We start from the raw sequence: 26,222 nt of genomic DNA, 5'->3' as shown, positions 1-26,222 counted from the left end.
AATGTGATAGATAGGAGAAAGCAACTGATGGAATTTCTAGTTGGATGTTTGGAAACGCGCATTATAGTTCATTTCCAATTCTAGCAGATTACTGTTAGAATATTGAAGTTGAAGGTATAGGAATTGAGATGGAAACGGTATGGAAATCCATTTCCAGTTCTAGCGATTGCTAGAACATAAGAAATATAGAGAAAGATACAAAGTAGGAGAATGGAACGGACCTGGGATTGAACCCATGACCTCCTGCGTATGAGGCAGAAGCAGTAGCCATATGACTACCAAGCCCGCTAAGCCCGCTCCGAGATTCCGTCGGAAATCCTTCAGAAATTCTAACGTGAATGTTTCAGTTATTTTGTGAGCAATGTTCCAGGGATGTAGAAGCAAATTGTAGAATTATTCCAAATAAATCTATCTAAGGATCCCGAAGCAAACCATCGAAGGAAGCAAATCGTCAATTGTTTCTGAAGCAATTCGTCGAGTGATTTCGAAGTGTATCATTGAGGGAGTACGAACTAAATCTTCGAGGAATTCCGAAGCAATTCGTCTAGGGATTCCGACGCAAATCGTCAGAGGGATTCTGATCGTCGAGGGACTCCGATGCAAATATCCGAACGATTTCGAAACAAATTTTCGAACAATTCCGAAGGAATTCCGAAGCAAATCAACAAGGAATTCAAAAATTATCGAACGATTCCGAAGCAAATCAACGAGAGATTATTCAACGAGTATTCTAAAACAAATCGTAAAGGAATTCCGAAGCAAATATCCGAAAGATTTCGAAACAAATCTTCGAACGATTCTAATGCATTTCCGAAGCAAATCAACGAATCTCTCGTAAAGCAAATCCTGCATGGGTTTTGAAGGGTATCCCCCACAGATTACCAAAGGTATTCCTTAAAGATACCGAAAGGAGTTCAGTGTGAATTCTTTTGGATTCCGGTTGAAATACTTCGAGGATTCTGAAAGGAATTTTTTAGAGATTCCAATGAGAATTCCTCTCGGATGATGATGATTTCAAATCAATTAGAAATTGCCTTTTAATAATTAACACCAAGTGCAAATTCATTGCCACACAGAAATTTTCCTCAGAAATGAGAAACAAGCTCATTTGTCTTCCATTTCACTTTTGTCTTTACACTTTCTCAGTAATTCATTATGCTATATATTGAAAAATGATATCACTGCTAGGTAACTTTTCAAATTCTAGGGTGGCTATTTTTTTTCCTAGGGAGGGCTCAGCCCCCTTATTTGCGCCAATGGCTGTTACAGCTACTGGTCTTAGGCCAGTTATTGTGGAAGCAATGCAATGTCGTCCATAAGTATGGTAGTATTATTAGTTTTTCTTGATTGATGACTTGTGAGGGAAGCCAGATATTTTCTTTTTTTTTGGAAAAGATGTTTAATTTTGATACACATAGTTGAGTTTGCCATTTTAAGGTGTTTTTATGAGATATTGCGAAAAAAGATTCGGCTGCCGGTGGGACTTGAACCCAGACTATTCCATGAAGTACACGGACGTATTACCAATTATACAACAGCTGCCCTTGCGAGAAGTTGTTCTATGATATCCCATCGATATTAGCTGGTTATGGAACAACTACTCGTAATATCTCATAAAAACACCTTAAAATGGCAAACTCAACTATGTGTATCAAAATTAAACATCTTTTCCAAAAAAAATATTATTAGCAGTATTAGTATGATGATCAGTTCTTGATGGGGGAGAGTAGCTGTTGCAAAAGTACACTTCGTTTTTATTTGCAATGATAAAAAAATCTCCTCCAGTAGAGACAATCTTTTGCGCTGGATAACTAGTCATTAGTTCCAACAGTTAGTTACTCGGACTAATATGTAATCCAGTTGCCCTTTCTGGTTTGTGGAATGAGTCGAATAGTAGATAACATCAATGTTTCACTCAGCGTTTGACTGACTGCAGCTTTTTTGATTAAATGTTTAATTTTATCACGAACTATTTTGTTATTTTATAAGCTCATGTCCCTAATGAATCCCCTATTCGCGTTGTGTCCACTTTGGCTGGTTTGAAGTTGCCATACCATACCAGAGTTTGATGGAGATTATATACAGTGGTTAACCTTCTGCGACACTTTCCAAGCAATCATCCACGACAACACGGACCTTCCTCCGATATTGTAATTCCACTACTTGCGTGCTGCAGTTAAGAGAAAAGCAGCGTAGATCACCGAGAGCATCGCCATCAGTGCCACCAATTATCCTCTGGCGTGGCATGCACTGGTCAATCGCTATGCTAATGAGTTTCTACTCAAGAGGCGGCATCTGCACGATCTACTGGACATCCATCGCATGAAGAAGAAGTCCGCTTCTTCTCTTCAATCAAGAGTTTCAAAGGCATATCAAAATCCTTCAGCAGTTAGGAAAACCAACTGAGTCTTGGAGTACTCTGCTGGAGCACCTATTATGTATGCGACTTTACGACGATACGATTCGGGCGTGGGAGCATCACGCAGAGACAGTTAACAACCAGTCCTATGAATGCCCTGTTGAATTTCTCGAGAAGCAGATCCGAATGCTCGAATCTGTTTCCTTTTACCATTCCTCCAATTCTACTCCACCAGTGTTTTTCAATGCATGCGACAGAAGATAGACACCCATCAAAATGTCATCGTATTTCAATCACTGAAAACTTTACTCCCAAGTGCTAAGCCTGCGATCAGCAACATCTTCTAGTCAAATTCTAAGCTTTCGAAAGGACGTTCCTTGCCGTTAGACTGCGAATAGTGTATTCCAGGCGGTTGTGTCTTAATAGTTTCCGCCAAGACCATTTCGCGCGATACTGTCCCTTTAAGTTCACGTGTCGAGTCTGTAAGAAAAACCACCACACTCTTCTACACCCCACCCCGCTTACCACCTATAATAAATCAGTCGGCGAAAGTTCCCAAGTAACTTCGCAATCCAGCTCAAGGCCAGCTTCAGAACCCAATCAAGAGTTTCGGTACAAATGGTATTGAATTTGACCGAATTGGCGATCGTTCAGTGCAGCAGCGGCAAAAACGCGATAAGCTAACGTACTCGTTCACGGAATCGGTGAGAAACCTTTTTGACGTAGGACTTACGTCTTTCTTTACTATACTGGGTGTCATTTAGATTTTTGGGAATCGAGAGCGTTACGCTGAGAGGGAAGATGGCGAACGTTACTAGCGCCTTTATCTTTCGATAGATTTTGAGGATTTATATATCAATCGACTCGGACACTCTCCAGCAATTTGTCAATTTCATTGAAACTTAAGATTATTAACGATAAGTTATTGTCGAAGCCATCAAAAATTTCATATGTAATTAATCCCGTGCATTCCTAACACGGACATCAGAATTCTGTTAGTCACGGGCCTTCGGGTCCACCGCAAGATTCTCTTTGTGTATAAAAGAAGTTAGTTACTGCCATGTGCGAGTCATTACAATTCGTGACAGCAGCACGAACTGACATGCTTTTTGCTCGCGCATTTTTCGTTTCGTTCATTCGTTTGCTGTGTTTACCTACATCCCGAGCAGCACGGGTCAGACTAAAAAGGTTACAGCAACTTGATTGTGACTGAATCTGGTCGCATATGAGCTGCAGTAACCTGTGTGGAACTTGTGTGCTGCTAGGGATAGCATGTAGTCGCCAGCGGGAGAGCTGCCGGTGGGTCTCCGAATATGCATGAAAGAAGAGGGCGCAATTGTTTTGTCATTCTGTGCTTGATGATGGTCGGATGCAGTGGTATCGGTTGGGATAGATGCGATCGCCCATTGCATCGCTAGGAGTTAACGGTTAGAGGCCGATGATAGCTGAGGCAGCGGTGGTAGATGAAGAAGAATAAAATTAGCCCAGAGAGATTTGGATTGCTCATCCACGGAAAGTGATTGGTTTCATAATCCATTTGATAACGGGATACATGGTATATGACTGACCATATGTTAAGTTGTGATTGGTACTAAACGACTACTAGTACTTCTATTAGGGTTACTGCTCATTGACTTGTTTCTTATTGTTGGGATTTTTTTCAGCAGTAAGCACGTATGTTAGCAAGAAGAAGCAACGAAATTGGTGCTGTATTTCTTTTTTGGAAAACTAAAACTAAAATAGCACATTTTGCCCAAGTCTGAAAAATTTATTATTAGAATTTTTAAACTTTAAATACTATCATCAATAAGAAATCTATAATGCCCTACATTTGCTTGAATAAATAGGGGCCTAATAGTTAGAATCAAAGCAATTCTTATTATGTATTTAATTATTAGTTTTATTTCCAAAAGTTTTGAATAAACAAATTAATAATTCTATACCTCATACCTACAACTATAATCAAACTTCATAGATCCAAAAGTTAAAAGTTATTTGTAAATACGTTACGTTTATACAAGTCCTACGTCTACTCGCGCTTGTGTTAAAAACATTACCCATTGCTTTTTTTATATCTTTTTAAGGATATTTTCAGCCCTAGGGTGGCTCGTCTCTGGGTGAGACACCTGATCATGCTACTCACTACTAAAAATCCACAGATATTTATTGGCAAAAATCCATAGATTTAACTTATGATGTATATCAGCGCACACATAACCATTTTCCACGCGAACTACTTATAAAATATATATCCAATTAAACTTTATGTGTGGTTTCGAATTAGCAATTATTTAATTTATGTGTGGTTCTATATCGATTATATTAGGGTGGAGCTATTGCTAAAAAATGCTGATTTAGTCACCACAATTTTTTTTCTCAAGCGAAACTTCTCAAAAGATGCATCCTTATTAGTATTAAGGCGGATGATATCGAACATCCCTCCGGAGGACATACCAATTGATGATTGGGAGTTACCAAACGATATACATATTTCTTGTTGATCCAGATTTCAACCACTCAAAATTGACTTGGTGATTAGAACCCAACACTTTTTCGACTGCTTCCCAACAGCAGCTCGAATTAAACTTACCGAAAACCTTCCGGAATTGGTTGACAGCGTATTTGGATGGATTGTTGCTGGCGGTAGGGACCTTTTTCCTCCGAATCAGGAATATGTCTACTGCAAAACTATTACCACTTCCTTGTCCTCATTGTACGAATGCATGGAGCGGTTCTGTAAAGTAGAGGACCTTGGGACTCGTTCTGCGTTGTCGATGGAAGAAAAGGCCTGAGAGGAGTTGTTTCCATCCACCGTTCCCGTACCGACGACGCGACGGCAGGTACGTTGTCGAGCTGCCCAAGCAACCAAACTTCGCACAAATGATTGACAAATCCGAGGCTACCACAATTCGCCGTTTTGAGTTACTAGAACGCAGATTTGTTAACTAGACTAAACTCAAGGAAGATTACAATAAGTTCATGGTAGAAACTAGCTCCCGAAAACACGGTCGCAGAGTAGTTTTCGACGGCTCCAGTAAAACTGCAACCGGATTCTCTTTGAATCAGGCCATATGCGTAGGACCAATTGTGTAGGATGATCTGCTGTTTTGATAAGAAAATTATTTTGAGCTTTTTAGTGGAATGTTTTCACCTGTCATAAGACGAGTTTATACAATCCCATTGAATTCCACCACTTAATTGTATCTTGACAGATACGTATTTCGACCATTTCGAGTCAAGTACGAGACACTGAAGACGGCCTTACTTTTGAGGTCGAAATACGTATCTGTCAAGATACAATTAAGTGGTGGAATTCAATGGGATTGTATAAACTCGTCTTATGACAGGTGATGATCTGCTGGATATTCAACCGTATAAGACGAATTAAGTACTGTCCACTTAATTCCACCAGTTAATTTTCGTTATCTTTGCAGATACGTATTTCGACCACAACTGTGTGGTCGTCTTCAGTGTCTTGTACTTCAGTGTCTTTTTGTGGAGTCGAGTCAAGTAGAAGACACTGTAGACTTCCTCACAGTTGGGTTGGAAATACGTATCTGCAAAGATAACGAAAATTAACTGGTGGAATTAAATGGACAGTACTTAATTCGTCTTAGACGGTTGAATACATTCCACTAAAAGAGCTATATATATTTTTCTGCTGGATATTGTTGTACGGAATCGCCAATTCCCAACAAACATTGAAGACCAGTGAAGCGCTTATATTCAGCTTTAATTGTTTGTTGGGTTTCCTCTAGCTATGGCAGCAGACGTAGAATAATATTCGGTGTTGAACTTAATCTAGAATTAAAAAAAACACCTAAACAAAGATTAAAAAAAAAAAAAAAGACTTAGAATAATGTACCGAAGGGGTCCCCTCTGCAAAACAATAAATATCGACTCAAACCAACCGAGCGTATTCTATCTAACCAGCTTCTTTCCGTCACATATGGCCTTGCACCTTCGTCTATACTGGCCAACCGAGCCCTGCAGCAGCTGGTCGAAGATGAAGATCGCATGCATCCAATTGCTAAGACACCTTTCTACGTAGATGATTTCATTGGTGGTGCTGATTCTATTGCTAAAGCCATTGTACTGCGTGAAGATTTGACCGAGCTGTTAGCTACAGGAGGATTTCTCTTGAGGATGTGGACCTCCAACAGGATAGAAATTCTTCAAGGGCTTCTTGCTGATCAGATTGGAATCCAATCAACGTACCGATTCTACCCCAGAGAGACGGTAAAAACGCTGGGGATCATTTGGGATCCGGACCAAGCCCGTTTCCGGTTTGACTTCCGCGCTGAACAGAGTGATCGAACGCCGACAAAGCGATAAAACTCCTTCAGGAATATCACGATTATTTGATCAACTCAGCTTAATTGCACCAGTCATTGTTCGAGGAAAGATGTTGATCCGAGAGTTGTGGTTGACATATTGTTCCCGGGATGAAGAAGTTCCTAACCAGATCAAACGAAAATGGCACTAATTGTACGAGTAGATGCCGATCTTATCCAGTTTCCACATCGATAAGTTCGCCTTCCAACCACAATCTACCATTCAGTTACATTTTTTCGCGGATACGTCCGAGGCCACATATGGTGCATGTATATACGACAGGAGTGAAAACGCCGAAGGTCATGCTCTGGTTCAGCTTTTGGCAGCTAAGTCTCGTATTGCACCATTGAACAGAATTTCCTTGCCTAGACTCGAATTATGTGCCGCCGTAATTGCATCTCAACTGCACGCCCGAATTGTAGAAGCCCTGCAAATGAACATCGATGAATCCTTCTTTTGGTTTGACTCGACTGTGCCGGACCGGCGGAAAGCCGGACAAAACCTAATTTTTTTTGTCCTCTGTCCCAGTGTGGGGATGTAATGCCAATAGAAGAAGAAGAATGTTAGAATGAGGACGCTGTCTTTGTTCTAGATCCTAGGACTTGGGCTTGCACAAGCCCTTGGATAACATAAAGTATGTCGGATAATAATTTTAACCTCATAATGAATTCAACGTTTCAAATAAATGAATCGCAGCAAACATTGCGCCTGGACAGCTGCGTTTATTTCTTTGCAACCATTGTTTTCATTTTTCCTGCTGAAGGCTGAAGAAAGCAAGAAATTGGAATACAAATCCATACAACGATATTAGCGGTGCTCCAGTACAATAAGAAAAGAGCAGCTGCTTCGCCAACCCGACAATGATTTTCCAACTCTATAATTGATGCATTGTCGTCAAGTGGCCTCTAGTTACTCTCGTTCCTGCCCCAACAATATCCGATCCAGTGTTGGGAGTGTCTCAAATAAGGCATCAAGTTTAGCTTCACTTCAGAAACCGGGGCCTCCGCGGATGGCTCTGTCTTCGAATAATGCGCTCAGCAGGGAATATATTCAGAATGTTCGTACGAGATTTCAACTGCGCGCTTTTAAGGTGAAATGTTCAGAAAATGTTAGCACCAATCGGACGACAGTATCTGGAGGGAATCATCACCTACCTGAGGTTGCTGCTAAACATCCTGTTCTTGTGGTTAATAGAGGAGACAACAGCTCAGTGAGATTGGCCAAAAAACTGCACAAGTAAGATCTATCCAAATTCAATTATTTTTTTCCTTCACCATATAACCATGACTGACTGACATGATGACTGTTCTCGTGCACAAATTCGATTATTTTTTGTTATATGTAATCGAAACTATTCACTCACTTACTAATGGGGTTCTAGGGTTACCTCCATCCTAGGCGGAGACCTTATGAGATCTCCATCCTGGGCGGCTGCTCGCTTTAGCTTTGACCTGCACCCAGGTCACATTTAATTGACTTCCTTTACTTCTTTGTTGAGGATTCATCACCATGAGCTCTTTTTGCTCTGAAGCTATTTGGGATCACAGATTTCTTTTTCAAATAATGTCCCCAGGTTTCCATTAAATATTTTAAAATCTGATTTGTATTTTCGATAAAAATAACTATCACAATAAGCTTATATAATTTGATATAGCATATCTGTCTTTTAATGCTTAACGACTCTATATTCCTCTTCTATCTGACATGCGTGCTCACTGCTGGAAAAAATCATATAAATAAAAAAGAAATCAAATTTCTTTCTATTGCTTTGTTTTTGATGGAATGGAAATGGGAGCTATGAGAACCGTTTCCCTATATGCAAAATTTCAGAGAAATCGAAAAATACAAAATTGGAATCGCGAAAAAAAAAATGATTTCACAGAGAATTGCTCTAAATTATTGCCGACTAAGCAAGTTTGACTTAATATATGCACGGGTAAGCATATCAAGGTTTTGGTTATGTACCTTATTTAGGGGAAGGGGGGGCAATATGCCCTAGCTAAGCAAACACTGCTTTATAGTCTTATTTGTAACGCTATTCATGGGTATTTTTACATTATGCAACAATTAAACAAGATAGCTAGTTGATGCCATTAAAACATTGTCAAAAATCTCAATCATATTGATAATATTCACATTTCAAAAAAAAATGGTGATATTCTGTCGCCGGAAAACTCATGAGGCAAAACGCCTTTTAGCTGGCAGCTTCTAGGGAACAAAGCACCATGCGTCGGCGAATCAGCATTCTGGTATGGATAGTGCGTGAAGACGCAAGAACATTGTAGGTTACTGCCACTAGGGCATTTTGCCTCGCCAAAATGTTAGATGTTTCTTCAAATTGTGGAAATTTTCGGTTTTTCCGACCTTCCCATACACTATTTTGAAACTTTTTTCGCCTAACCTACATAATTTTAGATATAGTTTTGTTACGGCCATCTTAATGACGGTAAATATGGTGGAAACCACAAAAGGCGTTTGCCTCGGGGGGGCGTTTTGGGGTCTCTTCCCCTACTGCTAACCAGTGTGCATGTTCAACCCTTTGAAGTATAGATAGCAAATGTTCAGCATCAGTACTGTTCAATTGTAAGTGATTTTATTTACTTTCTAAGTAGTAACATCCTGGGAGTAACATAAACTCTTACTGCGTTCGAAGGTCTGACCAATTGAATGGTTCAACCGTATGGAAATATTTTGCGAGATCAATAATACAATAATAATATAAGTTTACGCAGAAAAAATATTCTATATCCATCATACAACTTGTTGAATTGGACGCTTCTTTAGTGACAAGTACTCGAAAGAACATACGCAGCCTGTCTTCTTCAAATCGAGCCTGAACCTCTACCTCACATTTTTTCCTATTGACTTTTTGCACCCATTGCATTCATGAAAGAAAGCCACAGAAGAACACATTTTCTGTTGAGACGTGCTTCAATTTGCAGTTCTCATTATTTTTCCAGCACCAGCCTGTGCGAATTGTGCCCCTCTACTGGCAGTCCAGTTTTGCCGACTGCTTCGCAATGGAATGCCTCCCGGCTGTTCGATCGAACCCGACCAGAAGAGAGCCAACTACTACTGTCCGATCCGAGTTCGAGTCACACTCCATCGATGGGAATCTACGACGGACGACCGCTCACTTAAATGTTCATTTGAAATTCCAATCATGCCGGAATGTGTGGATCCCGCAATGGTCCCAAAACGGGAGCACGTGGTGATGGTTTGCTGGGCCGCACTTGCCCTGTGCCAAACCATGCACACCGAGGCCATGATTACGATGTCGCCGGTGCGGCTCGGCGGAGGGTTGCGGGAATGATGGATGCAAACTAGCGGAATATGCTTTCAATTGAATTGGAAGTATGCACTCGTCTGGTTTTGCCAAGCCCTTGAATGGTACCACACCATCGCTGTTCGCTGGTGTTCTTCAGGCTTCTTTTTTTGACAGTACATGATGTCGATTGGAAAACCATTTTTAGGGATTTTTATTTCCTTGCTCTTTGTTGTACAGTCGTGCAGGCTTCAGCAAAAAAAACTTACGCCCAGTAGGACAAAATTATTCAAGCGATAATAAAGCTCGAAATGAAGAATGTACTGAAGTAAGTCATATCTCTACGTATGGAATGAAATTTTGCACAGGAGTTCCCTAATCAATCATTACTATTTTGGCGATTGTATTCTTGATTAGAAATTCTTTCAGAACTTGGTACTGTATCATTCAATTCCACACCTGATTGTTACTTAACGTATATAAAAATAAAAACAAAAACAATTACGCCTATTGCAATAATATACGTCTCTGCATCCAATAGCAGGAGAAGAGATTTCCCTACAGGCGGCAAAAGTAAGGAAAAACAAATCTGTTTTTTTAGTTTGTTGGAGGTGCACGTGGCAGGATGCCAGCTTTTATTTTTACGATTATATTTATGCTGATATAGTCGTTATCTGATTCGTTTCGTCAATTTAACTTCAAAATGCGAGGGAATGTAGACCGGATGCCTATTCGTAATGTGCTCTTCAACAGTTCCTTGTCCGCATTAATAATATTGAAACGTTGAGGTGAGCTGATGGCTTAATGCAACAGCCACGAGGCATAATGATGATAAGGGGAACATATAGCACGCTAGATAGTATTATTATTTAGATTGGAAATATGTACGTAGTAAAATGGAAGTGGGCATGAACCGACAAGTAGTAGATTATTTATGTAAATGTTGGATGGGGCTTTTACACTATTTTGAATGCATAAAACAATGTAATACTGTTTTGTCTTTCAGATACATTATCTGAAATTATAGCTGAGTTATAGCAATAATGATATCTGTATACATGTATATAAACGAGTGCGAGTATGTATGTTTTTACGACGGTTGAAGACTCCTAAAATTTGTACGATAGACACCAGAGCAAATGCTCAAGCGAAGAAGGTTGGACTGCGGCCTGATCTGCTAAAATATTGCACATCTGCCACCCAGAAAACACAGAAGGTGTTGACCGGAAACTTGTGGAGGAGTTAATCGGGAACTCTTCCCGGGTAAAACGGAATGCTACAACTATTTCCGATGAAGGATGACGTCTGCATTCACAGGGCCCTATATTTTCTTCGAAGCGCTTCCTTCATCTTTTCTCTTCCTTCAGCAGGTTAGAGTGACGAGGTTACCTGGCGCCCCAGCGGCCGGAAGCCAGACACTGCATATCGATTATTGACCATATTGGCCACTCTTGGAACCAATGAGGTGCCCCCGAGGAACCCGTGGAAGGGGACATTTTCAGTTTTACACAAAAATATGCCGTGCATAATCATTTTCAATCAAAAAGGGGCTCCGAATCGAATATCGGTGGACGAAGTGGACGAAGAACACCAAACCAGAAGATACCTCGGTAGCCGCCCACACATACGTGGGAGTCAAGACTTCGAGGAGCAACGTGTTAACCATACAGCTTAACTGCCCGTCCACTAGAACGTCCAACGCAGTGAGTACTGGTAGTCTTCCTGGGCACCCCGAAGACTTCCTGCCGGGAGTCCCACCCCTTCAGGCCGCTTTCCTGGCACCCGGGAGACACCAACCCAGGAAATAAGTCGCAACAGACACAGCGTCTTAGGCCTCCCAGGCTTACATCTTCCAGCATTTTCATTCAGCTCTTTCTTCCGGCCCTGTCTCCGGATCCAGGAAGCACCTACATTTGACCACACAAGAATATCCCGTCGATTACAGCACCCCTTCGGATAAATTCGGGGGACACCATCTCCACACACAACCTGGTTTCTTTCCCCCTGACTACTTGACAGGTAGGTCGAGCACACCGCCTCTATCATCTACTGGATCATATCAAGGTATTCAGATTATTCTTTTCCCGACCCCTACACTTCCGCTGGAAGTAAATTTCTGTCTCCAGTGGTACATCAACGGCTTCTGGAGTAACCTTCCCAATCTGAAACTGTTAACGCATGGCAGCCCGCCATGGATTCGACTCCATGGATCGCTCCTTCGGAGGAAAATACAAGTGGTTCACCCACCTTTTGTAATGGCCACTCACCCACTGCCATCGACGTGACTGCCGTCATTCTGTCTATTCCTTCCACTCTCAAGTGGGAAGTGTCTACAGACTTATTTGGCAGCAACCACTATCCGGTTCCTGTCACCGTCCATGCCTTGCCCCCGGACATCACCCGGAGGCCAAGATGGCGCTACGATGCCGCCGAATGGGAGGCATATGGCCTCCACCTCCGACGTACATTTGAACGAGACACGATAACAACCCTTCCCGGCTTCATGGCCGTTGCCTGCATCCCGCAAATTAGCACCCGGCCAGGACAAAAGGCACTACGCTGGTGGTCGGATGAAACGCGTTGGGTGGTTAAAGCGAGAAGAAAGGCCCTGGTCATCCCGATAAAGTAAATGCTCTTCAGGTCTACAAAGAGAAGCACTGTGAATGCAGGTCAGTAATATTTGAAGCCAAGAAGAAACAGTGGGAGGATTTCCTCGATTCGGTCAATCCGTTTCAATACGCGCTTAGAGGCAAGCAAAGATCTTCCCCCATTCACCTTGATACACCTGATAGTACCATTACCGATCCCACTGAGGTAGCCAACACACTTCGCCGGGATAGCATCGGTGAACGGTTACTCTTCCGAGTTTCAGCGGACAATCACTGGTAGCATTTCGTCCCCAAAAAAACCTTTCAGGTTACTCCAGATGCACATAATTCTTGCTTCAATCTACCGTTTCTGCTGCCGAGCTGTCTTTCGCCCTTTCCAACATTAATGTGTCCCGACGAGGTTGGGTACCCCGTGCTTAAAAAGCTACCCCCTTTTCGCCAAGATTTGGACCCTAGAGTTGGTCAATCAAATGTGCGAGAGCATTCCATCCCCAACAAGAAAATTGTAAATGTTATTAAAGTATCCATAGACCGGAACCTCTCATTCCTACCGCACTTCAGCGAAGTTAAAGTTAGTTGTAGAACAAGAATTAATCGGGTTCGGATTCAATCCAAACCTCACCGAATCAATAACAGGATGCTCCGGTTAAGTATCGGGCAAGCTGCCTGTGCCGAGGCAGGCACCTTGCCATTTAGCCATCATGTGCGAGCGGACGTTTGCCTCAAAGCGGCCTCTTTCAGCCGCCGTAACTTCCGGAGAATACAGGATCGCTCTCCTTATCGAAGGAGACCGAATACTGCACGCAATGACCGGCGTCGGTGTCCCCTCCAGTGACGCAAGTCCATAGGCTTGGAGCGAGGAGCTGGAAATCTTTAAAAGCCAATAGCACACAATTTACGAAGGGGTAACAACTCCTTGGTTGGTGGCCGAGCTATTCAGCTCAAGATGAATACACCACTAGGTGTTCCAATGTGCCAAACTCACGATTCAGCCATCTTGGATTTTAGTATGGGAGAGCCAGCCGGTTTGTTTTCGTTTTGCACTGAAAATGAATTTTTCACCCCCGCCTTCTTCTCTTCCACAAACTAAGCACATTGCAACACCTAGCTGTGTATTCATCTTGATTCAGCTATCCAGAGAATTCAACAACAACGAACTAAGATATACGGATGGGTCCGTTTCAGACCGTGGAGTAGGCATCGAGTTCACCGGGACCAACATGACTATCTCGGATAGTCTCCCGGACATCTATACCATTTTTCGGCCGAAGCAGCTGCAGCTCTTATCGCCGTCACCTACCCGTCCACGAACCCCATCCTCGTCCTATCCAACTCTGCTAGTGATATCTCCGCACTCCACAGTGTAACGCCTAAACATCCCTGGATCCAAGATATCCTGGCAAATATGCTCCCGAATACAACCTTTGCCTGGATCCCGAGGCACTGCGGAATGCCTGGCAACAGGACACACGCGGCTCTTACAAAACTTTGGGGGAAGCCCCTTCCGGACCATATGCGACGTTTGCGGGGTCCACAATAATGTGGATGCTTATGTATGCCAATATCTTAAATTCCATGTTCTTAGGGATACCTGCCAGCATCAGGGAAGCGCTGTCAAATGATACAGCCAGCATCATTGCCCTCATCTGTTTCCTTAAAGATGAGGCTTATATAGGAATATCTAATCCAAACGGCTTCACGGGCATAAGGATAAGCTCGGTATAAGACCCTTAACTCGAGACGCTCCGGCTTTCCTTGAATTCTCCCAAGGCTGTAAGTCCCCATCCCCCAGTGACCAGGTAACCCGGGTTCTAAGCCGCCCTGGTCAACTTTAAATATGGTTTCCAATAAGGTCAGCGGGGAGGCGATCATACCTCCCCCATTCCAACAACGTTGCATAACCCGCTTCATCTATCTTCTGGTCGTTTCTTGCAGCACCGCTAGTTTGAAAATGCTGGCTTTGAAAACTTCAATGAAGCTCTTCAGCTGAACTACAGCGTTCTGATTTTATATTGTTTTCGTTTGTTTCCAGGCGCTCTGTTCGGTCTAGTAAACTGTTGGATAAACATGCGCAATCTAGCACAAGTTTTCGGAAATATCTTCGCATAGAATTTATTGTTCGACCAGAGGGAATCAAGGATTAGATTGGTGATCTTTAGAATCTCCGAAGAGCAGCGCATTAACGACAACAGGTCTTGCATCAAGACCACCAATGGTCACCAGGATCTTTACCGGTCGACTGGTTCCTGGTTTCTGGATCAACTTACACGAAAACTTTTCACCTATATTCCGTCCATGTTACCTTCGTCGACCAGTTTTTAACTTCAAACCAAATTTTACTTCAATTTTAATTATTAGTTCTAAGTTTTATCAATGTTGAACTTGATCAGGGATGGGAAAAATCAAATAATCGAGCGTCTAAGACGAATTAAGTACTCTCCATTTAATTCCACTAAGTAATTTTCGATATCTTTGCAGATACGTATACGTTGTGGTCGAAATACGTATCTGCAAAGATATCGAAAATTACTTGGTGGAATTAAATGGAGAGTACTTAATTCGTCTTAGACGGTTGAATACATTCCACTAAAAGAGCTAAATATATTTTTCCAAATAATCGAGGATGAACACCACTCTCAAGCGAAAACATATAATCAATTGATATAAACGCTTTAGCGAGTGAGAATCGTTCGATAACTTTATATAGAACTTTATTATTGACATTAAATTGGTTTTGGTAAGGTTTACATTAAGATGATAATTTTATGTTTATCATCAATTGATTGCAAAATTTGAAAGTTTATCGGCAACGACAACCTGTCTTCTTTTCACACTTGAGAAGTTATCAAATGATAATTCCAATCATTATCGTATTAAGGAACTCCAGGAGGAATTTCTGGTGGAATTCGAGAAGGAACTCTTGGAAGAATTTCATGACACATTTGTGGAAGAACTTCAGAGTGGAATTGTGCAGAAACTGCAGGAGGAATTGCTATGGGCTCCTCAGTGTAAATTTCTGGCTGAACTTTAGGAGATATTCTTACCCGACTAGCACACATTTTGTAAATAAGTTTATTTTACTCATATACGATTTAATTCAGTCGTATAAGAGTTACTACAACCAATTCGGCTTGAATTGTGCTGCTAGGGCAGAGGAACTGCAGAAAGAATTTCTGTAGAAACTCTCTAAGATCTCTTTGTATAGCTTCTTGAGAAAATCCAGGAAGAATTCATATAAGACCTGCAGGAATAATTTCTGTGGGATTCTCCTGAATGGAATCGAGCCTAATCAAGACTTTCTGGAAGAACTCTGAAAGGTATTCAACGAGGATTCCTGAATTCCCAAATACCTAAACTCACAAACTCCTAAAATCATAAATTCCTGAATCCCTAATTTCATAAATTGCTAAATTCCCAAATTTCTGTAATCGTTAATTCTCAAATTTATATATTCCTGAATTCCAAAATTCTCAAATCTCTAATTTCCTTAGTTTCAAAATTCATCGCCGCCCACAACCAGGACGTTAGGCAAGAAGATTCACGCCTCGATTGTGTGCTATTCAATAGATGGTATCTATGCCTCCCATTCACGTTCTGTTGCTTCATACTTGTTCGTGTCTGTTGATTTTCAAATAATAACTTTTGTTTATCGATTATCCCTCATACTTTGATTTGGACTGATCTAAAAAGCCGATGAATAAATCAATATAAATCGCTAAACAAATTCTGAATCCTTAATTCCAAAATTTGATATATCGATATTAATTTGATATTAATTGTCATTTAATGACTGCCAGTTCAGATTGCAGTTTTTAGTCTTGCCAGCGCACTGCACAAATCATCCGAATTCTAATCCCGTTTGCTCGGTATAAGACAATTATTTATTTTTCTTGGTCATTTTTCACAAACTGGATTTTTAGAAACACAGATAAAACTAACTATTGATGAAACATAATGTTAGTTTCATTTGGCATAAAATATATTGCGACTTGTAAGTGTTGCAAAAAAAGTGGAACGGAATATTCCGGCTGGTCCTCAGCGGCCGATGTACGGATTTACAATCTGTAGAAGCTACGAAATTCTGATATCCTACAGATTGTAACTGGAAAGAATCATGACAATTGGACTAAAAACATATATATCGGGGTGAAGTTCCTGTTCCACGACCGTGGCCCCGGTCCCCCACTAATATTATGTACCAAAACCAACATATTTTGTACATTTTGGGGCCCCACATAATGTTGGCCCCAGGGCCCTCTTCTGGCTAAATTCCGGCCCTGATTTACACTTACTCATATATTTGTTAGCTGTAAGAACAAAATTGTCCCCTTCTACGTGTTTCCTGGGTGCACCTTATAAGATCCAAGAGTGGCCAATATGGTAAATCACAACGAAAGAACCGTTGCAACTTGCAAGGCACTTTTTTGTGTGAAAACATAAATGTCCTCTTCTACGGGCTTTCTCGGGGGAACTTGCAGCCCTAGTAGCACACATGCTCCAGGTCGGTTGCCGTGACTGATATTCGGCCGAATTTGGTCACAATCAAGTTGCTGTTGTAACCAGATTCGATAGAAATGTGCTACTTAGGAGGTTCCAGGAGTAGTCAATATGGTCGATATTCGATTTCAAGCGCATAACAACATTTGATGGGAAATCATGAAGGAAGAGCAGCAAATTTTGGAGTAAAAATGAAAATGTACCCTTCAACGGGATCCTCGAGAGCATCTCATAGATTCTAACAGTGGCCACTATGGTCGATAACCGAGTTCAAGTGCATTAGCCATCTATTTGGTGAAAATCGGAAACTTTCTCATCGACCATACATTCCTGTTTAATGAGAATCTATGAATAATTAGTCATCGAAAAACATATATGTAGCGATTTTTATGCTTTCCCTATTTGGCCGACAAGGTCCCCCTGGAAGTCGTTTGCCGGTGGCCATTGGCTCTGGAATCATATCACCACATAGCCACAAAATTGATTAGTTTATCTTTCGAACGATATGTCATCTTTGTAATTCGGATATAATTTGACTGTACTACAATTTCTGGGTCATCTTATTCGTGAGTTTTTCTTAACATGCGAAGAAGGATAAATCAATTAATCATAATGAATTGAAAATTTTACGTCAGAACTTGACCGATTTACGAATTGTATATCAACACCCCTAACAAATCGTAATTACTTCATTACCATCCTGCAAACATTTAATTTTTGGCCCCCACTTACCGATAATAGTTGAGCACCTGCGCGAACACCCCCGGATGCCGGTCGAAGAAGTACTCGTTCAGCACCGGGTCGTAATTACCGAGGGCTTCGGTCAGGCGGGACAGCCGGGTGGCGGGGATTTTCTTCAGCGTCGCCTTGTATGTCTCGTGCCGGATGCCGCCCACGTTCAGCACCACCCGGTTCTCCGAGTCCATGTTCATAAGATTCATTTTCCGTGGCGCTTGAGGTGCTTCGGTGCGGTTGTTTTGTCTTGTTGCTTTGCTCGGGTGGCGGTTTCCTTTTTTTTATGATCGACACCGCCGAGAGTGCTTTCGTGATTTTGTTACATGTAGCTACAGTCTTATAGGAATGATGATGGCTATTCTGCGTTTTGAGAGCAGCCCAAGATTTCGACACGTGCTCACAGTTATGCTTTCGTCCGTTGTTTTATGTGTCCTTGCCCAGACTGACTTGAGGCCCTCTGGGAAAGCCTTTCTTGATTAGATTTTTATGATTTAACCTCCTTCTCGTCTACGGTTTTTTCTACACTTTGTCACACACAGTTATTCGTAATATCCATTCGAGCACGACAGCGAAATTTCGCCCGCAAAGTATCCTCTGAGATTTCTTGACCTGGAATCGTGCTTTTAAAGCTCTGGGGATGAATGCTATTTTTCATCAGCCAATTCTCTCTACCTAGTGATTAATCATCTTGGGAGGTCGTGTTGATATCGTGAAACTCCCACACCAGCTGGCCGGGTTTGATTAATTCGATTTGTTCTCTCTCCTATGGCGGCGCGGGTGGACATCACCTGAACTCACGCCGCAGCCTCCACCGAGAGCCATCTACCGCTGCTGTTTCTACGACTACAACTGGCACTACTTCGCCTACAGGGTCACACCTTCCGCTCACTACCGGTGTCCGGTTTACGTTTTCTGGGCACGGCAACGATGAAATTGGCTGACAGTGGCATTGGTACCGGACTGGAAATGGCATCTTTCCACGTCGACGACCTGATTAGCATTCTGGAAGCGATGGACAATCCGGCCGACGATGAAGGCTACGTTGTCGGCTGCTCTTGTTCTGGTTCCATTGGGCGGACCACCTCGACTGGGTAGCATGGTCTGTAATCGAAACGGAGAGAACGTGAAGTGGATTAGCAATATGCACTCGGTAATGACGGCTGAGACTGCCGGTGAGCATATTAACTGGAAATGGAATTCGTTATCGGATTCATCAAATATCAATGACCAGCATTGGTTGATGTGTTTACCTTTCAAAGAAGAGATATCGCTCGTAATTCGATTGCATCTAATCTTATTATCGGAGATTTATTGAATTACTGGGAGTGGGTGATTTACGAAGGCACTTTCCAGGAAGAGATATGTTTTCCAATTGGACAGAGTAGAATACTTTGCCTTCAGTTGTGTACGGTTTTGCTTTCTTTTGATGATATGACAACAGATTAACAATTTTATGACGATTATCATAACTCAATTTGAATTGCGTGAATATAATTAGTTGATAGGTTAGTAATCTCGAGCTTTGTAGCGCAGTTTCTAATGTATTGCTTGAAATTTTCGCAAGTTTGTGTATAGAGCTTGGTGAGCCCAGCTTTTTGAAATGATGTATAATTTGCTTGAAGGTCAAATTAAATGTCAAAGGTCTAAGAGGAGAAGCACCCATAAAACATTTTCTTAGTCTACTCATTATTCTGCATTGGGCGTTAGACACACCGTTAGGAACGACTATTATACGCACAAGCCCCATAAATGCCCAGTATTAGTTTTTGTACGCGATATCGAAGATCTAATTGTCCAGTACAGGGACGGGAATGGTTGGCATTTCTTTTTACCAACCATTCTTCCATGCAAAAAAAAATAAAAACAAAACCACAGTAGCCGCAGCAGCCACGCCAAGCAGACGACAGTCAGCACATGCCTTTTACTATTTCTCTCCCCACAATTAATGTTTTCGTAAAATAATTTCACAACGTATAACCGTTTTTGGTAGGAAAAAATCATTTCATTACTCCTTGCTCATTTTAGAGATAAGAACGAATTAATCAGTACCTACCGATAGCACTCCTTCTAGGCTTTACACCACAGGTAATTACACTCGATTCTGTGCTGTTTGCGCTGCGCACGAGCCGAAACAAAAAATCTCATGCAAATGTTGACCGCGCGCCGGCACGACTCTAAAGTAGCAGCAAACAAACAGTTTGCTTCATTGGCAAAAAAATGTCACGATGTCGCATACATTTTTTTTGCAAACTGTTTCGGCTTGTTTGGTGCATGAAATTTGTCTGGATAAAATGTAAATCATTGACATAATCTGAGTATTTTAACGTACATTTTCCAACACTGGTCCAGTATTTGAAGATGGTTTCACATCTTGCGCTTTTTTCAGCAACGGACTCACGGAAACTTACCACTGGCGGCGCTAAAGTTTTGATAATGGTGGGGCACCAGTAATTTTGATTCATTTCTTATATGGCGTCAGCAGTCATAACTGCCATAATTGGTTAACCACTTAAACGATTAATCAGTTACAACGTTGTCTTGCAGTTTCAAATATGACGACATTTTTATTGCATTTCTTCGCCTCGAAATAAATTAAAATTTAATGGAAAAGCCTTAAACAATCCAGAAACATCATTTCAAAAGGGCGAAACTGCTTTTGTAGTTAAGAGCTTCTCACGTTACTGGTTGGAAAAGTTGTGCCCACCCATGCAAACCAGCGCCATTTAATGCAACAAAAGAATTCGCTGCTTCCATAAGTTGCGTTAGATTGCTTGTGTAGGCTCAAATTAGTTCACAAGCGACATGAGGAGCTCTTGTTTGCAAAGTAGTTATGCCCTTTTGAAATGTTGGTGCCGAATTATTTGAAATGTTCGTCCAAAAACTATCAGAATTTTTTTGGGACACTGAATCTAAAAATTCTTTCGGAATTTTCTCCAGAAATTTATTTGGAAACTTCTTATAGAAACTTTATGAAACTCCTTCGGCTATTTTCTCAAAAATCTTGTAGACATTCCTCCGCAAAATCCAAATTCATTCGAATGATGATGCCGCATGCACCCCAAATTGACCTCTCTGCGATAGGACCTATTCGCCAACACACAGAGGGACTTACCGAAGCGGTGCCTACGCCTGCCCCAGCCTTGACGAGAACCCCTTTCCGTCCTCAGGCTCGGAACCCGCCCGGTTGACCGACGCCGCGAAAGCGACGATACCATGTTGTTCTTCGCGCGGCCACTTGTTCGATGAAAGGATCGAGTTCGACCACAGGGCACCGGTATGACCCATGAAGCCGACTCCGAACCCTTGGACCACCTCTTATTTGCGCCTGAACTAGTCATTCCTCGAGTCCACGCGCCATTTCTGTGTAGCTCCGAGACAATTTGGATGATAGCCGATAAAACGGCTTTCCAGCCAACTTTATCTTTACACATCCTCCGGACTAGGTTGTCCGAGGTAGTGTCCAGACCACATGTGGCAAGCATGTGGTTACGCGTTGTGCGAAAACGTGGGCACACGAGCAACACGTGTTCCACCGTTTGCTCTAAACCTGCGCAAACCGGACACTCGGGCGAGGCCTAGTGTCCGAACCGGTGTAGATAGTGTCTGAAGCAACCATGACCTGTAAGGACCTGAGTCAGATGGGAAGTGATTTCCCCATGGCTCCTCTTGACCCCCGTACCTATCTCCGGTATCAACCTATGTGTCCATCTACCCTTAGTGGAACTGTCCCACGCATGCTGCCATTTGACCATTGAAACCAACCTGACAGTCCTACGGATGCCTCTCGTGCCGCGCATTTCGAAGCACTGTATGCCTTCACCGATAACGATGGTATCATACCGGTGGCATGAACTGCAGAGCTATTGGACATCATCCCGGACAATGCCACTATAGCTGTGGAGGAACGCTTGCAGGCGTAATTGACGTGGCTACCATAGGTGAGCTAATCGTCGATTATTACTCCCAAGAGTTTGATGGAGCGTACAGAGGTGACCGCGCAGTTACCTGCTCTTATCACCGCTTGTTGCTTCGACTTTCGGTTGTTAACAACAACCACCTCAGACTTGTGGTGAGTCAGTTCTAACTTCCTGGAACTCATCCACTCCTCCACAATTGCGATCGAGTGGTCTGCAGTCAACTCCACCTCTTCGATCGATTCGCCGTAGACCTCCAACTGGCACTATTGAATGCATTCCTCACGTCGAGAGTTACTACTGCACAATAGCGAACTCCCCGCCTCTTACGCTGGATAGCTATCTCCGCGGATTTGGTAACCGACAAGATAGCGTCTACGGTCGACTTATCCTTTTGGAAGCCAAACTGGTTACTGGATTGACCATCCGCACCCTCCGTGCGTATCAACAACCTGTTGAGGATGATCTTCTCGAGCACCTTCCCCACCGTATCAAACAGGCATATTGGTCTATATGCCGACGGATCCCCCGGTGGCTTTCCCGCCTTTGGCAATAGGACCAAGCTCTGCCTTTTCCATGCTTCAGGGAAGACTCCCTCGTCCAGGCATCTCTGCATGACAGATCTGAATATCTCGGGAGCCTCAGCAATGGGCAACAAAGTTGTACCGAAAGGCTATAATTTCTCTCCGAAAACGAACTATAGGATGCTTCCACACTGATACACTTCCCTCCCTCTTCATACGGGAATTTGGCAGAAGGACGGTCTTGAGATTTATATCATAACAAAAATTGCCCTCCACTCGCTTGATAGGAATGACATTTTCGTTTTCTTTTTGTGTAGTCGGAGCTTCAGTTTAACAAACATCCAAGCGTGCTATCCCTAAAATATATGGCTGGGTAAAAAACAGTGGTATGTACGTCAAAAGATTGGAAAAGGAAACATTTCACAACTGTAGTCGACAACTAACCAGAGAATGCATGTTTTTATGACAATCTTGCATGAATTTCATGCACAGATTGCATTAGGCTGAAGCACATACAAATATTGTATTAAAGAGCGGAGCAGAATGGATACTTTTGCGTGCGTTTTGACAGTTTTCCCATGGCAAAACTCTCAAAACGCACGCAAACGTATCCATTCTGCTCAGCTCTTAAGGTGATTATACAATAAAGCCAGAAATCGGCCATATTGTAAACCACGTGCTTTTCCATATTTTTTTCAAGAGCACGAGATGAAAGAACCATAACGCGTATGGAGCTGAAATAGTGGTAGATCGTTTGCTTAGTTATGCTGAACAATCATAATTTGATTTTCGGCACTGTACGAAAACTATTACGCCAGATTTGGGCTTTTGGAAATGTATGTAGATAAACGTGTGGTGAATTTGAAATTCACCACGGGCTTCATTCTATAATCACCTTAAGGTGATTATACAATCAAGCCATGTGGTGAATTTCAAATTCACCACACGGTTTTCTACTCCTATTATCAAAAGTTCAAAACCAGCGTAATATTTTTTGTACAATGCTGAAATTAAAGTCGATTGCTTAGCATGAGTGATCAAACGATCTACTGATATTGTGATCCCCATGGGCGTTGTTGTTCTCTCAATTCGTGCTCTTGAAAAATCACTAGAAAAAGCACGTGGTTTCCAAGATGGCCGATTTGTGGCTTTGTTGTATAACCACCTTAAGTCAATTTAGCAAGCCAATGTATTAGGTCTCTGGTTACGAGAAAAAATAACTAGGTAAGTGTAACTTAGGAAACCCACCTCTGGACAATCTTTGTATTTTGACTAGTCTCGCTCTTTCCCGTTTGAACTGTATCATCAATCAAACTTTAATTGAATTCCATTTAGCCCTTTGTAGGCAACCTCACACCAAAAAATTATGAATAATACAAGTGATGTATTTCAATAAAATGACACAAAACCACATGACATAAACAGAATCGTATATTTTTCAATGTCAGATGATTTAAAATTGCATGTCACGGAACCTAAACACAGCACTCGTTGCAACGCACTTAACGCACATGCAGTCAATGACTTGATGCAGTGAAATACTTGTTCAGTGCAAATCGTGGAACCAGTTTTACTTCGATCATACCTCTTTCAAGAAACGGAGATAGCTGAGTGGTAGCGTGCTGGGCTCTCACTCAGCGGACTTATGTTCAATTCTCGTTCTGATCAATCAATTTTTTGTCAATAAAGTTGTGATGTAAAATTAAAGTACCACCTAATTTTACGTCAAAAATGACGCTCGTATATGTCGGTGTCACAGCACCTAAAATTACATGATTATTTTTAGGTGTGTAGAATGAATAAAACATTAACAATATTGAGGAATTGAAGCGAAAATGTTGAAGTAATTGATTTCATAGATACCCTACAGAAATGGTTGACATTTATGTATTTACTTTATACATTGCTTTCATATCATGGCAGACTTGATGAGTTCCAAATTTTTTCTACCTCTTGAATGTCAAAAAGGCACTCACTCAGTCACCATTATCGAGCACAAAATACTGGTCCAGTTTTTTTGCGCTCGGTAATGGCGGCGTGAGTTCCTTTCAATTTGACATTCAAGAGGTAGAAAACATTGGAACTCATCACGTATGCCTTGAACGTTTATTTTTTTGTAGTCAACAAACAAATGTCAACTATTTTCGGTTCACGGAAACAAGTTTTCTAATATTACTTAAATTTAATCAAATTTACTTATATTAATGTTTCATTATATTTTCAGATTCCCTACTGGATATATTGCATAATGCCGAAAACCAGAAATAACTAGCTATGTCCTTTTACTAACTGGATAGACAATTAACGATTGATTTAGTTCTATTACCAGGTGTTGATGCTCCAATAAAATGATAACTCTTACCCACGTTAGATTGTTAGGAATATACATAGCTCCCGTTTCAGATACCATTTTGACGCTAGGTTTGATGGGCTATAAAAGATACGTAACAAAATCACCTGAAATAATCCATCTATCTTATAATATTAATGGAATATGAAATAAATATTTTCGCTATTTGGGAAGTTCATTTTAATGAATATGGTATGTACTAGAATCGAAAGTTGAAGTGTATATCGTCATTAAAAAAAAGACTTATTACGTAAGAAATTTTTCTGAGGGGGTTTCAACAACTTTCTCCCCCATGTAAGATTTTTTGCGGCGAGCTAGTACTAGAACTATATCAAAACAGAGTGCTTAATAAATAATATAATAGTTTAGCTATGTTTTATCATCTAGATCAGACCTCCTGTAATTATAATAATTACTTGCTTCATCCAACAAACTTGTTCGATAAACAATTTCACGCAGAATAAGTTGATTTTCAGAAATTTTAAGTGATTTTGTTCTGAAACGGGATCTATGCATATTCTTAACAATTCAACCTAGCGTAAGAGTTAGCATTTTATTGGAGCATCAACACCTTGTAATATGACTGGAAACAATCGTTATTTTGTCTATCCAGTCAGTAAAAGGACATATGTGGCTAGTCATTTCTAGTTTTAATAATATCTAGTTTTAATAGAATCATCAACAATATTAGTAAATTTGACTTTTTTTTAAATTTATTAAAAAACTTGTTTCTGTAAGCCGGCAAAGAAAATAGTTGACATTTGTTTGTTGACTACAAAGAAATAAACGATCAAGGCTTACGTGATGAGTTCCAATGTTTTCTACCTTTGAATGTCAAATTGAAAGGAACTCACGCCGCCATTACCGAGTGCAAAAAACTGGATACAAAACTCTGATTCAACCAGTGGCCCTTTATGGACATGAAGCATGGAAATTTTATTACGTTTCAGAGACATTTTAATTCTCATTTTCTATATCATACCATGTCAAATTTCCATGATTCTACTTTTTTTCGAGACTTTTTTAGGCGGCAGCACTGATGATGGAACCGCCCCATACTAATGCATGTAAAGTCGTTTTAGGGCCGATCCCCACGAAGCGTTTGTTTAAGTCTCCTCCACGCAAGGTACCCACCAACATCAGTTGTAGATACGCACACGTATACGTGTTTTTTTTTTTACAAGGGAGAATGCATTTACACACTAACCCAGTACACGTGCATTGTAGTTGCCAAACTACCACACGGAAGTGTACTGGAGTGTCGGACTCGACCATACCGGTAATACCGACTAAACTCCCTTGGGCTCCACCATCGTTTCCCCCAGGAACTACCTCCCAGTACTACTTCTGGGGGGCACGTATACGTGTGCATTACTCCATTTGATGCAGGGTTCCTTGAAGGACGCGGCGTGCACGCAGCTCGGAAAACCGCAACGTGTACATACAGGGGTTAGACAAAAAGGTTGAGATAGGCAAAATTTTGTCGAAATTCAAATCACCATAACTTTGCGTAGAATGATTCGATTTCGATGAAACCGGGACCTTCGGACGCGGAAACTCTTCTAGTATACGGTATACGAAACCTCATATTGGCCCTTGACCACCGGAGATGTTCCGGGTTTTCCGAGGATATG

General features: G+C 41.6%; 1 protein-coding gene across 1 annotated transcript in view; it reads right to left on the bottom strand.

Moving 5' to 3' along the window:
• Positions 1–26,222, bottom strand: part of LOC134213390 (potassium voltage-gated channel protein Shaw) — a 402,605-nt gene that overhangs the window by 41,360 nt on the left and 335,023 nt on the right. The window contains exon 4 of the mRNA XM_062692409.1: positions 17,798–18,901. Within this exon, the coding sequence (XP_062548393.1) occupies positions 17,798–18,006 (209 nt within the window). The 5' untranslated portion in view covers positions 18,007–18,901. The remainder of the gene's footprint in view (positions 1–17,797; positions 18,902–26,222) is intronic.

Source organism: Armigeres subalbatus, chromosome 2 (genome assembly GCF_024139115.2).
Source record: "Armigeres subalbatus isolate Guangzhou_Male chromosome 2, GZ_Asu_2, whole genome shotgun sequence".
Taxonomy (NCBI): Eukaryota; Metazoa; Arthropoda; class Insecta; order Diptera; family Culicidae; genus Armigeres; species Armigeres subalbatus.
This window is presented reverse-complemented; position numbering and strand designations above follow the sequence as displayed.